Here is a 13,642-nt window from a genome sequence, read left to right as displayed (position 1 = left end):
AAGCAACTATTTTTTTTGGACTGGCCGAGGTTAAGGATCCTCAAGGCCGTCTGCTAACCCTCCTCATTTGCTCCATCTCATTTCCCATGTCTCCCCTTCATGAACAATTTGCCTCAGCAGCAATTCTGTCTGCTCTGCTCCAAACTTGATCGCTTTCTTCCACATGCCATTCATTGGTCTGTGACTAACCCATTTTTCTTCTTTGCTCCAACACCCAGCTTACAATTTGCAGCCTTCCCAAACCAGAAAGCCTTCTAGGATTGGCTGCGCCTGCCTTGGTTCATGCCCTCACTCACCAGCCCCTCAGACTTAGAGTGGCACTGCCCTACCTTGGACTTGACGACAGGCAGCTCGGAAAGAGGGTTCCTCGGGAGTTGGTGCAGCTGTGACCTTGGTTCCCCCGGCAAGACAAAAAGCTCCTTGAGGGCAGGGGCTGGGTCTTCCAGTTCTCTGGTCTCCCCAAGACAGGGCTCTGCCCACAGTGGGCGATCAAAGCTGCTGATTGCCTGACAGGGGGATGGCACTGTGGATGACCTCTGAGGTCACACTCAGCCCCCTGACTCTGCTGTATAACAGTGACACCTGTTGTGCCACTTCATGGTCCTCATTCCCCCAAAAAGCCATGCTGTGTTGTGCCTTTAAGCCTTTGCACATGCCTCTATCTGGAATGCCATTTCCCTCCTTCTCTCCTGGGAAAACTGCTATTAATCTTTCAAGGACATAGTCCATCTGTCACCTTCTCTGTGAGGCATTCCTTGCCTGATTCTCCAGACAGAATTCATAGCTCCCTTGTTGATGTTTCCATAGCATCTATTCAACAAATATTTGTTGGGAGTCAGCCATACTGTGCTAGACATCAGGAAAACAGATTAATCAGACAGTTCTGCCCTCAAGGATCTTAGGGTTTAGTGAGGAGACCACTGAGTAAAAGACAAGTGGACTACAGTGTGATAGGGGCTGTGAGGCAGAGAGGCCCGGAGGACTGTGGGAGAACAAAGCAAGCCAAGGATAGCTTTCTAGAAGAGGGGACTCCTGAGCTTCCACCACGGCACTCAGCACACAATTATACCACTGTATGTTAGTATCTCTAACTCCCTACCAACTTCTTGGGAGCAAGCACATTCCTTATTGACTTTTGAATACTTGATATCTAATGTGCTTGGCACATAACTGGCATACAGTATTGAAATGAATACATTTGAATTAAATGGCCACAGTTACCCTTCCAGGCCAAAGGTTCTGAAAATTTACTGAGCAGAAAGAGACATTTGGCTTTTTTACTGCCAGGAAAAGCCTCTAGGTACAAGGTGGTCCTGATACCTTTTTACCTTAACCACCTACCCCAGCATTTCTGTGTTCCCCAGGGCCTAGAACAGTGCCTGATACATGGTACGTTCTCGATAAATGTTTCAGGAAGGGAGGAAGGAGGAAGGGAAGGAGGGAGGAAAGGAAGGAAAGAAGGAAAGAAAAAAGACAGGGAGGGAGGGAAGGACAGAAGGAAGGAAGGGAGGGAGGGAAGGACAGAAGGAAGGAAGGGAGGGAAGAAAGGATGGGAAGGAAGAAAGGATGGGAGGAGAAGAAAGGATGGAAGGGAAGATGGTCAGAAGGTAGGAATTCTCCCAGTGAGAAATACTTACTGCAGGATAGACATGGCCAATCTGAGCAGTCCTCCCTATATGGAGCTCATCTTCATCTTCTTCTTCTGTTGTTTTCCTGTAGACTGGGTTGTCAAAATTCATGCTTTTGGTGTTCTTCCGCTTCCAGTTTCTCCAGATCAGGTATCCACTCATGCACAGCAGGGCTATCACCACTGGAGGAAGGACACAGGAGATTGGACCTCCAGCAGGCTCCAGCCCACTGCTCAGACATCAGTGCAAGGCTTGTCACCACTCCACCTTTCCTGCCCCTTGCTCCTCAGGCTCTGTTTCTGCATGTTCTTTTTCTGCTGTTTGAAAGCCCATCTCTCATCCCTTCTTTCCCTTATTAACTATTCATCCTTAAAGATCCTGCTCAAATGTGAAGTCTTCCCCAACTGTGGGCAGAGGCAGTTGCTCTCTCATGTGTGCTCCCAGATCACACACAGTATCTTACTTTATGTATCTGTACTCCCAACTAGATAGCTCTTTCAAGGCAGGGACTGTGTCTTTTTTTTTTTTTTTTTTTTTTTAACTCTTTATGCCCAGTTCCTAGCACTGAGTAGGTGCCTAGTAACGTGCTGAATGAATGAGTGAATTTTACCACACCTTTGCCCTAATGCTGCTGCTTCCCTACATTTCTCTAAGAAAACCATTCTCTCCCAAAACTGGGGGGTGGAGAGTGGGATGGGGCCAGGTACAGTGTTTATTTCCAAAGGTGAGGCTCCACCTGAAGAAGAACATCTCTAGAAGGAGACACAGAGGGCAACATAAGCTGTGATTTAGAATAAATGAATATGTTAATGATTAAAGGAGGAAGCTCTGTCCAACAGAGCTGGGTAAAAATGGAGCAAGTAGCTCGTAAGGTGGTTAGCAGTCACTCAGTATCCCAATGGAGGCTGAATGATCACCTATCTAGGATGGTATAGAAGGGGTTTCCGTTTTAGTAAGATTACAATAATTGATATGCACTAAAGACAGAAACAAGGCAGTTACCACTGGTAATATTTATTGTCCTAGAGATCTAGCTATGCAGTAAGGCCAGAAAAACATTTAAGAGTATAAATATGGGAAAGGAGGCCAGGTACAGTGGCTCACACCTGTAATCCCAACACTTTGGGAGGCTGAGGCAGGCAGATTACTTGAGGCCAGGAGTTCGAGACAGGCCTGGCCAACATGGTGAAAACCCATTTCTACAAAAAATATAAAGTAGCTGGGCATGGTGGTGGGCACCTGTAGTCCCAGCTACTCAGAAGGCTGAGGTGGGAGGATTGCTTGAACCTGGGAGGTCGAGACTGCAGTGAGCCACAGTAGTGCCACTGCACTCCAGCCTGGGCAACAGAGGGAGACCTTATCTCAAAATAAATAAATAAATAAATAAATAAATAAATAAGAGAAAGGAGGAAACCAAACTCTTATTAACAGCTATTTATATTTTTAGGAACTCTGAACCTGGTGAAAAACTATCAGAAATAATCTTAGTTAATCAAGAATCAACATAAAAGATCATTACCTTCTTTTTTAATCAGCAAGAACCAATTGGAAAATGTAACGAAGGCCAGACATGGTGGCTTACACATGTAATACCAACATTTTGGGAGGCTGAGGCAGGAAGATTGCTTGAACCCAGGAGTTCAAGACCAGCCTGGGCAAGATGGTGAGTGAGCCCTGGTCTTTACAAAAAAAAATAATTTAAAAAATTAGCCAGGTGTGGTGGTGCATGCCTGTAGTCCCAGCTACTCTAGTCCCAGCTACTCGGGATGCTGATGTGGGAGAATCCCTTGAGCCCAGGAGTTCAAGGATGCAGTGAACTGTGATTGCACCATTGCACTCCAGCCTGGGCAAGAGTGCAAGATCTTCTTGTCTCTTAAAAAAAAAAAAAAAAAAAAAAAAAAAAAAAAAGAGAAAGAACATGTAATGGAATAAAAATAAATTCATAATAGCCCATCAAAAAGCTATAAAATATAAAATACCTAGGAAAATCTAAGAAGAAATATGCAAGTCCTATGTGATCTATAAAGTTCTGCTGAAGGACATAAAAGAAGACTGAAATAAATAGATATGCCACATTTCTGGCTGGGAAGCTTTAATATAATAAAAATGTATATTCTCCTCACATAAACTCATATATCTAAAGCAATCTTGATAATTTCACCAAAATTTTTATAGAATTGATAAGGTTATTCTGAAGTTCACTTAGAAGAGAAACTGAATAAAAATAACTGAGAAGATGTTGTGAGTGTAACATATCATGAAGTTCTGCTAATAGTATGTAGGAATATATAAATCGGTGGAGGAAGATAAACTGCTTAGACACAAATCAAAGTATGTATGGGATGTAGTTTATAATAAAGATGACAGTGCAAGTCAGGAGAGAAGTATAGATTATTCAATGATGGTTTTGGGGAAACTAGACAGGTATATAGAGAAAAAACAAGTAAATTTCTACCTCATCCCATATTCTAAAATTTAAATTCCAAATAGGTTAATATCTAAGTACTAAAAAAAGTTTAAAGTAGAAAAGAAAAACATCAGAAGATATTTTAATAATTTAGAGTGAGGCAGGCCTTCTTAAGCGAAACACAAAACCCAGAAATCTTAAAAGATTGACAGATCTGATACTTAAAAGTTTTATATTTATGCATGGCAAAAGATACCATAAACAAACTTTAAAACCAAATGTCAGACTGGAAGAAAATATTTGTAGCATGTATTTTAAAGATTTAATATTCATCATGTATAAATATTTCTATAAATAAGAAAAAATAGCCAATAGAAAAATGAGAAAAGACTGTGAGTAGGCAGTTCATAACAGATAAAATATAAGTAAAGGGACTGATAAGCTTATGAAAAGATACTCTACCTCACAGGGACGTGTCAGGGAAATAATACTCATCTTTCATTCCTCAGATTAGCAGAAATTAAAAATATTGATTATTTCAGAGTGAGTTATGTCAGCAAAACAGCATACATCTGCCTCTTTCTATAGGGCAAAGGATGGCAAGAAAGGGGTGCATTTATCTTTCTCCACTCCAGTCAAAATAATCCTGGAATAGTCATCTCACTATCATCTTTCCTGGTGAAGCCTTTCAAGGCCAATTCAAATGCCGTCTTCTCCAGAAGCGCCACTTTTACTCTGGAATTACCTTTCTTTCAACCATCCCTTCACAGGAGTATCATGCCACTGTTACATTGTTCCTCTGTATCTACATCCAAAATGCCCCTATTTTAGCACATTATGACATGTATTAACATCTACCTCAAAGGACTTTATTTTTGCCTGATTAAACACTGAAAGCTCTTAAAGTCTTTATCTTTTTCTTCCCTGGATCCTTGGCACTTGGCATAGTGTCTCACACAGGGGAGAAGTTTTTAAAACATTTGCTGACTAACTCACCATACTGAAGATTCCCAGGATAAAAGGACAAAGTTCCTGTCCTTGAAGTACTCATAGCCAAGTAAGGGAGATAAAGCTCTGAATGGACAATCAGAATGCAAAGATACTGCTAAGAGATGAGACTGCTAAGAGAGGGGTGTACAGGATACTGTGTGGACTTCGGGGTGGAAGAGAATGAATCAGCCCCCTTGATTCTCTGTGAGGGCTTAACCAAGTGTTATATTCTGGCCGTACTCATCTCCTTCTAGCTCTAAAACCACCCCACCCTGACCCTTCCAGGCCATTTCCTACTCCTGGCTTTATTCATGCTGTCTTCACTGCTTGGACTGCTCTTGATCCTCCTTCACTTGGCTGACCCAGCTCAAATATCACTTCCGTTAGGAAACCTCCTCTGCCCTCTTCCCCTCTCCCTCAGCCCAAGCTAAGTGTATCCTCAGCACTGTCTCTGAAGTCAGTGCATGCAGCTTAACCTTAGGACCCACCAGGTCATAACAAACTTACCTGTGTTATGTGGGTCTCTCCAACAAGACTATAAACTTTTATAGGACAGAACCATGTCTTATTCATCTTTAACTGCCTTTCCTCCTGTTATCACAGAGTTTGGCACATAGTAGCTGCTTAATAAATACTTGTTGAAAACCAAACAGAAAGAAAACAAGACAGTATGACCTATTAAAGGAACGGTAAGCAGCTCTATTCATTAATTCAACAAATCCTTGATTTCCTACCATGTGCCAGACATTGCTAGGAGCTGGGGAGAATGGTGAGCAAGATACCAGCCCTATTCCTAGGGATCATACAGTCACACTTCACGTGGCTGGAGTGTAGAGTGTGAATCGAGGGGTGGGGAGATGGGGGATGCACCTGGAAGGTCACCTGGGGCCAGATCCTGAAGAGCCTTGTGTGCTAGGCTAAAAAACAAAATTAAATCAGGACTGGGAGGTGGGCAGGAAGGCTGCAAGGGCAGAACAAGTCAACAGGGCAGGCCAAGTTCTCTACCCTGCCAGCGCTTTTCCCTAGGCCTGAGCAGGGTCTCTCTTTTCAGTGACTGGGAGCCACACTCACCTATGGGCACGATGATCCCAATAACAGCGGCAGTGACTGTGGAGCCCATCTTACTGTCTTCATTCCCATCTGTAAAACACAAACATTTGCAGAATGATGCTCTGTCACTGTGTGTCCAAGCCCCTACTGGCCTCAAGTGGTAAGAACTACCCAACTGCTTCTCATCCTCATTCTAAAATGATGATCCTGGCTGTTGCCTAATAATTCAGTCTTTCCAGATCCTATCACAACTCCTGTGAGGCAAGCAGGACAGAGGTTATCTCCATTTTACAGGCAAGGAAACTGAGTCTTAACTGAGGGGTTTGGGGACTCACAGAAAAGTGGCAGAGCTGGGACTCGAACCCAGGACTCTTGCCCCAAGTCCCATAACCTTTCCACAGCATCATGGTGGTAGGAAGCTGGGGGCTGTGCATGGTAAGGTGAGCACTTAGGTCTTTGTGTTGCTGACGGACTAGGTCATTTGCCTTTTTCCATCAGTATCTGTTGCTTTGCCAGTATTGTTTTTGGTGAGCTGTCTGTCCATCTGCATTATCAGATTATTTTTCATAAGTAATTGAAATGGGACATAGTGTAGTGTAGAGGAACCAAGAGCACAGTCTTCTGTGTCAGACTTCTGGGTTCAAGTCCCAGCTCTACTACTCACTACCCATGTGACCTTGGGCAAATTATTATATATTATAAATACAGCACATGATATTATACTTTTATATCTTTCAAATGGTGATATTACCTACCTCCTAGGGATATGGTAAGGATTAAATGAAATAATTTATCTAAAATGAATATAAAATGCTTGGCACAACTTTGCCTAGTTCTAGGAGTGGGATAGGGGTTGTTGTAGGGTCTAAATTTTAAAAAGATATGTAAAAGCACATTTTAAACTGAAAACTGCTTGAAAAATTTACTGTCTTTTTCAAAAACTATGCCATGCCATCTTTCTCACTCTTACAACCATCTTCATTGTAACATTTGTGAAGCACTTTATAGTTCAGAAAGCATTTTTCCCTTAGATCCTCCTGACAGCTCCCTGTGGTGTGAAAAGGAGCTATCATCTACATTTGCTGCAGGTGAGGAGATGACTGGCCCTGGCAATGGCCCAAGGCCCATCCTCTCTCAGTGTGACTGTTTATCCATGTTACTCCAAGAGAATGTAACAGTTAAGGGGAGAAAAAGGCTGCACTGCTTGCTTCCAGAGCTAACTGTGGAAATGCTGCTGTCCTCCCCTGTCTGGTCCACAGCGAACACTGGACAGTGATATTAAAACCTAGAGCATGAGGAAGCCAGTGAGGAGAAGCTGGTGAGAGGCTCTGCCCTTGGATAAGAGGAACTGGAATTCACACATGCTCCGTCTGCCTCTGCAAACTTCGGAGTAAGTGCTCCACTCCAAAAAGCCAGCTTCCGCTGGCAAAATAGCACCAATTAGGAAGATGCTGCCAAGTAGCTTGGTTTCTGGGCTGTCCATATAGAGGAAAAAATTTAAAAGATAGTTTATCCTTTTAAACGAACTCCCTCTGGCAGGTGACTCAATTAAAAAAGTATTTGCTGATTAATGAGATAGAACATTTCTAGCAGTGACAATTACTGCTCCCAATGATTTAATAAGTGGTGAACTTAATTATTTTCATCCCAGGTCTGGAAAGAGGTATGAGGAGACCATGGTTGTAGATATTACTATCTGGGGACCTTCTGGGAACTGAGATCAGAGCTTTCCAAACACAAGGGACACCTCCTCATATCACACCAGAACTTTGTGAAACATAGACACACACACCCTCGCAGAGTCAGCAACGGCTGTGTATGTGAGCACCTCCGGTACACCGGTTATGCCTTTGTCTATCATGGCAATCTTGTGAAGCAGGTTGTGGAAGGGTGGTTCTTTCCACTTTGGAAGAGAAGCAACTGAGGTTCACAGGGTCTCAGCTTCCTGCCAGACCCTCTGTAAGTTAGGGGCACCTAGGAGTCCTCAATCGCAGGTTGGTACTCTACCTCCCTCTCAGATATGCAGTAACCTCCTCAAAGATATGCAGTATTCAGCACTGGTAGGTTCTCTCATCCTGGCTTCCCTAGGAGCCCTCTCATGTCATGAAAGAATGCAGAACTCATTTCCTTACAGTGCTGGGAGTGGTTGCTGGTTGCAGGACTTAGGGTAGACAGGCTGATGCTGGGAGCCCTGGGGACACTAACTGAGCTTGGGACTGCAGCTGCCAGGTTTGGTGTCTCTGTGCTGTGGTTCTGGTCGGTGGATCTGTGGACGGTGGTCCCAGGGGCTCCTGTGCTGGCAGGTCCTGTCCTCGTGGTAGAGGGTAGCGTCGTAGTTGAGGTAGATTGAGGTGCTGGAGGGGAAATACCATGGAGGTCACTTGGACAGATAATTTTGTTGCCTAAGTTATTGCCTCTGAGTTATACTTAGGAACATATCTTCATGGTGTAGCTCAAATGCCACTTCTGTGAAGCCTTTCCTAATCTCCCCGGTGGGCTATGATCTTTTCTTTAGCTGAATGCTAAGCACTTCATTCAATAAAGATGAGTCATTAAAACATTGCTGTGGAATTAGTTGTAAGACCAGCAATAAAAAGACTGCAGGGAGGGGAAATCAGATAAATCTAGAAGGATTTTACACTCATATTGTTATACCAATAGATTTAAAGTCTTATTCCACTTTAAACAATTGAACCTGTAAATTAGTAATAATGCAGTAGACTTAGGCTCAAATGAAAGGTCTTGGCTATACATCAAGTTTGGGACATGAATCTGTGTATGCAGTTGAAGTATTAACTATTAGTCCCCATCATATTGCAAAAGGGCTTCTGTGTAGTGTTTGTTAAGTTCTAGGTGAGAAATAGGCAAGTACATAGTTATCTGCATGTATCTGAAGCCATGGAGATTAAGGGTTCTTAATTTGAGGCTTTTAAAGGGTTCCAGAAACTCCCTGAAATTGAATTTAAAATATTTTATGTATACATGTATTTTTTCCTTGGGAGTGAGAAAAAGCTTTGGAAGGATCCTGGGGGCATGAGCATTCAAGGAAGGTGAAAAAGAGAAACCCCAAAAAGGCAACAAGTAGCCAGGGAAGATGGAAGAAAACCAGCAGCATACTGTGTCCCAGAAGCCAAGGGAAGATTTCAGCAGGGTAGGGTCTGACACTGCCAGGGGCCATCCGTCCGGGAAGGTCTGCTTACCTCGGTAGCACCTCTTCATGTCTGGACCCAGCCACATTGTGTCAGGACAGGCACACGTGTACTTGGGAGAGTGGCTGGAGATCTGAGGAGCAGGAAGGCACAGGTACTCACAGCCTCCATTAGGCTGGACACTCAGCTTACAGGCATCTGCAGCTAATGGCAGAGAGGGAGACAGCTGGGGCACAGACAGGACATGCCAGGTATTCCTGCCTCCTGAGGATGAGGCCTCTCCCACCTGTCTTGCTCAAAAAGCTTGCCCTACTACTTTTTTTTCATATATTTTTTTCTTTTTCTTTCTTTTTCTTCCCCCAAAGCTTTTGGGGTACATGTTGTTTTTTGTTACATGGATGATTATATAGTGGTGAATTCTGGGACTTTAGTGCACCTATAACCCAAGTTTAGTGTACATTGTACCTAATGTGTAGTTTTTTTCTTTTTTTAATGTCTAGCCCCCCTCCTACCTTCCCCATTTTTAGTCTTAAAGTCCATTATATCACTCTGTATGCCCCGTGTATTCATAGCTTATTTCCTGCTTATAAATGAGAGCATATAGTTTTTGGTTTTCCACTGCTATCATACTTTACTTAGAATAATGGCCTCCAGCTCCATGTAGGTTGCTGCAAAATACATTATTTTGTTCCTTTTTATGGCTGAGTAGTATTCCAAGGTGTATATATGCCACATTTTCTTTATTCACTCATTAGTTGATGGACACTTAGGTTGGTTCTACATCTCTGCGATTGTGAAGCCCTTCTACTTTTTAAATGTTTTTTATTTTTTATTTTTTGAGACAGGGTCTCACTCTGTTGCCTAGGCTAAGTACAGCAGTGCAATCATAGCTCACTGCAGCCTCAAACTCCTGGGCTTAAGAAATCCTCCCACCTCAGCCTCCCCAGTAGCTGGAACTATAGATGCATGCCACCACACACCAGGGTAATTTTTATAGTTTTTGTAGTGATAGAGTCTTGCCTTCTTGCCCAGGCTGGTCCCAAACTCCTGGGCTCAAGTGATCCTCCCGCCTTGGCCTCCCAAAGTGCTGGAATTGCAGGTGTGAGCCACCATGCCCGGCCTCCCTACTACTTTTATTGGGTACTTTCCAGCACCATACCTAGTGTTTTATCCCCACACTCTCATTTAATCCTTGCAACAATTCTGAGAGGTGGGGACGTTACATCCCAGACTGACAGATAAAGACATCTAGGCTCAAAGAGAACAAACTCGTCAAAGCTATCCTCTAGGAATTTTTTTTTTTTTTTTTTTTTAAGATGGGGGTCTTGCTCTGTCACCCAGGCCAGAGTGCAGTAATGCAATCATAGCCCACTGCTGCCTGGAGCTCCTGGGCTCAAGGGATCCTTCTGCCTCAGCCTCTCAGTGTTGGGATTACAGGCATGAGCCACCATGTCTGGACTAGAGATAGAACTTAAATTGAGGTCTGCTGGGCTCCAAAGCCCATAAGCCCGTGGTTTTTGTTTTTCCATGTGCCACATACTATGTCTCTCATTTAAATTTCTAGGTCTAGAATCAGGCACCAATCTTATCTCCTTATACTCCCTTGCTTTCCCACTTTCACCCTGGCAGCCAACACTTCAGTTAGTTAGAATTAGCATATCCTAGTGATAGAGGAGGGGACAACCTACTAGTAGGATTCCTAGATTCTATTCCCAACCAATAAGCTGACTTATTATATGGCCCTTGGATACATTAGCTTATACTACTGCAAGATGGCTCCAAATAGCAAGTTAGATGCAATGTGTCATGGTGAAAGCAGCTTTGGAACCCAACAGACCTGGGTTTAGGTTTCAGTTCTGCCACCTGCTAACATTATTTTACCTCTCTGAGCTTCCATTTCCTCAACTGTTAGAAGAGTAATACCCACACTTTGTAGGATTGGCAAAAACAGGACATTTATGTATTAATTTATACCCAGCCTTATTTCACAAAGAACTTGAGGTAAAATGAGACAAAATATATGATGAAAAAGTACTCTACCAACAAGAGGGATTGTTGTTATTATTTCTGGGGTTGCTGAGTTGTGACCTGAATGTGAACACAGCCTGCCTGGTGAAAGGAGAGGACACAGACAGGGGACCTGGGACCTAGGACCAGAGACAGCTCACCTCTTGGCTGCTTCAGCTCATGGAAGATGACAATGTCATGTGGGTTATTGAGGTTCTCAGCCAGGATGGAGATTTCCAGGCCATTGAGCCGATTTGCACTGAAAATGGCCTCGTTCTCCAGGTCTGTCCAGAACACCTTGTCCTGTGGGGTATAGATGCAGAGAATGGGAGGCCTGGGGTCTAAATCCATGACCTCAGTCTGAGGGGTTGGCCCCAAACCATAGTCACGAGAACTGCCCTGAAATCTCCCCTGATCTGTCCTGTCCATGGATTCACGGTGGGGCTCTCAGTCTCTAATCTGTGATACACCTCTCCTGGTTCCCTTCTATCTTAGAGGATTATTCGGTGATTCTGTGCTTTGAACTGACAGCCACAATATTACTCATTCATGCTGAACTAAGCCTGCTTGCTAGAGCCCAGCAGAAACCCAAGGTTAAATCTCTATAGCATTATCATTACTGGGGCCTGGGACCAAGATTGGAAGGGATGTGTGAGCTATGAGGGTTATGCCCTGCTGGGCTTCCTGTAGCCTCTGGATATCCACATGAGTCCACATGGTTAGTCCATATAAGCCTAGATGTGCATCTGTCAGTAAATCCACATGTACAGGTACAACTGTGCATCCTCATACAAAGATCTAAACACATACCCAATGTTCATCCACACACAAAAAGCTACATTTGCCCCTAAATATGCAGTCTAAATACATCTTAGTATATGTATGTATACACATAGGCACCAGCACTTAGAGGAACACACACCTTTATTCTGATGCATTTATATTTACCCATGCACATACACATACTTTACAAGTACATGCCATGTATATACACAAGCACATACACTTGTGCCCCAATACACCTGTCCTTTAAAGCAGGGGCTGGACTTAGAGGTGGAGCTTTGCCCACAACTTCAGAGCAGTGCTGAGTAACTTTGCTGCAAGCAAATCCTGCCAATGCCCACCACAGATCATCATCCCCTTGCTTTCCCTCCCCTTGGTGGTGGAGTTAGTTTTGGGGAAGAGGTGAATGTGTGAGACCTTGGTTGGTTCTGGCTTCTTCATTTCCAGAGAAGAAAAGTCATTAGGATCATGGCACAGGAGAGTCTTGGCTCCTCGCTTTCCCGGGAGCTTCTTCAGACTAGGATAGTGTCTGATTCACTTCCATGACCCCAGGGTCTGGCAGAGGTCAATAAAAGTGTGCAGAGCTGAACAGCATTTCTCAGGCCATTTCATCCAGTAAATGATTCTAAGGATAGGTATGTTCCTTCTTCCTTTCCTCCCTTTACTGGGTACCTTTTGTATATGGGTTACAGTGCTGGGTGCTGAGGGCATAGAGAGGAAACATACACGCCTAGCAACTCACCTGTGAGAAGTGCTCTGAGAGAGGGGTCTTGGGAAGACAGCATGGGAAAGGCTGCCAGGTGGAGAGTGGGCTGCAGAGCCTTTGTGTGCAGGCAGCTCACAGATTGTATACAAACAAATCAGTTGGTTTCCCTGTTCCTGTTTTCATTTGAACAAGTCTCAGGGACTCATCCTATTTGAACAAGCATTTTCTAGGCTTCAGCTTCCTAGTGGGCCCATGCCTCTCCTTACAGCACTCACCTCAAACACGGCTATCCCAAAAGGGTGGCTCAGGAAGTCAGTGGAGGAGATCAGCATCTTTCTGTTGCCTCCACTGAAATCAATGCTGGACAGTTGGTGTAGCTTGGAGTCTACCCAGTACAAGCGTTGGCTCAGCAGATCTTGGGAAGGAAGCAGGATCAGGTCTTGAACCTGGGACCCCAATGTGGAGCTCTGTTCCTTTGTACCCCTCCCTGCCCACATTTCTAGGCCTCACACTGAGGCCAGCCTAGGGCAACCATCAGGAAACAAAGTCATTGGCACCATGAGAGGACCCAGAAACAAGACTTATGAAGTTCCAGACAGTGATCAGGACAAGGCACTAGAATAGGCCCCCAACCCAGGAAAGGCAAGGCTCACCCAGGGTGATTCCGTTGGGCCATTCAATATTGTCTGACACTAGTGTTTGCCGGTCCACACCGTTGAGCCCAGATTTCTCAATCTTGGCCTGGTTCCCCCAGTCAGACCAATACATGAACCTAAAAGACAAAATAACTCAATTTGGCTTCTTGTTGGGGACATGACTGGGGTAGTCTGAGTCACAAGAGCTCAATAACCCATTGAATAGTTGAGGGTTATGTTTAGTAGGGACTGAGAAGACCTCTAAAGTTCTTTTGAACCATCAAATC

At 44.0% G+C, this 13,642-nt stretch overlaps 1 protein-coding gene across 20 annotated transcripts in view; it reads right to left on the bottom strand.

Moving 5' to 3' along the window:
• LRP8 (LDL receptor related protein 8) overlaps positions 1 to 13,642 on the bottom strand; it is an 80,869-nt gene that overhangs the window by 2,490 nt on the left and 64,737 nt on the right. For 8 of the 20 annotated variants that reach the window (XM_077955984.1, XM_015139976.3, XM_001112940.5 and 5 more), the window contains 8 exons: positions 13,374 to 13,492; positions 12,996 to 13,135; positions 11,393 to 11,534; positions 9,276 to 9,428; positions 8,208 to 8,429; positions 6,097 to 6,165; positions 1,638 to 1,810; positions 330 to 506 (listed from right to left, as the gene is read on the bottom strand). In XM_077955984.1, the coding sequence (XP_077812110.1) occupies positions 330 to 506; positions 1,638 to 1,810; positions 6,097 to 6,165; positions 8,208 to 8,429; positions 9,276 to 9,428; positions 11,393 to 11,534; positions 12,996 to 13,135; positions 13,374 to 13,492 (1,195 nt within the window). The remainder of the gene's footprint in view (positions 1 to 329; positions 507 to 1,637; positions 1,811 to 6,096; positions 6,166 to 8,207; positions 8,430 to 9,275; positions 9,429 to 11,392; positions 11,535 to 12,995; positions 13,136 to 13,373; positions 13,493 to 13,642) is intronic. The other 12 variants (XM_015139987.3, XM_001112880.5, XM_077955988.1 and 9 more) reach the window with 3 other exon arrangements.

The sequence above is a fragment of the Macaca mulatta genome, chromosome 1 (genome assembly GCF_049350105.2).
Source record: "Macaca mulatta isolate MMU2019108-1 chromosome 1, T2T-MMU8v2.0, whole genome shotgun sequence".
NCBI lineage: Eukaryota > Metazoa > Chordata > Mammalia > Primates > Cercopithecidae > Macaca > Macaca mulatta.
Note: the sequence above shows the minus strand (reverse complement) of the source record. Positions and strands in the feature narration are given on the sequence as shown.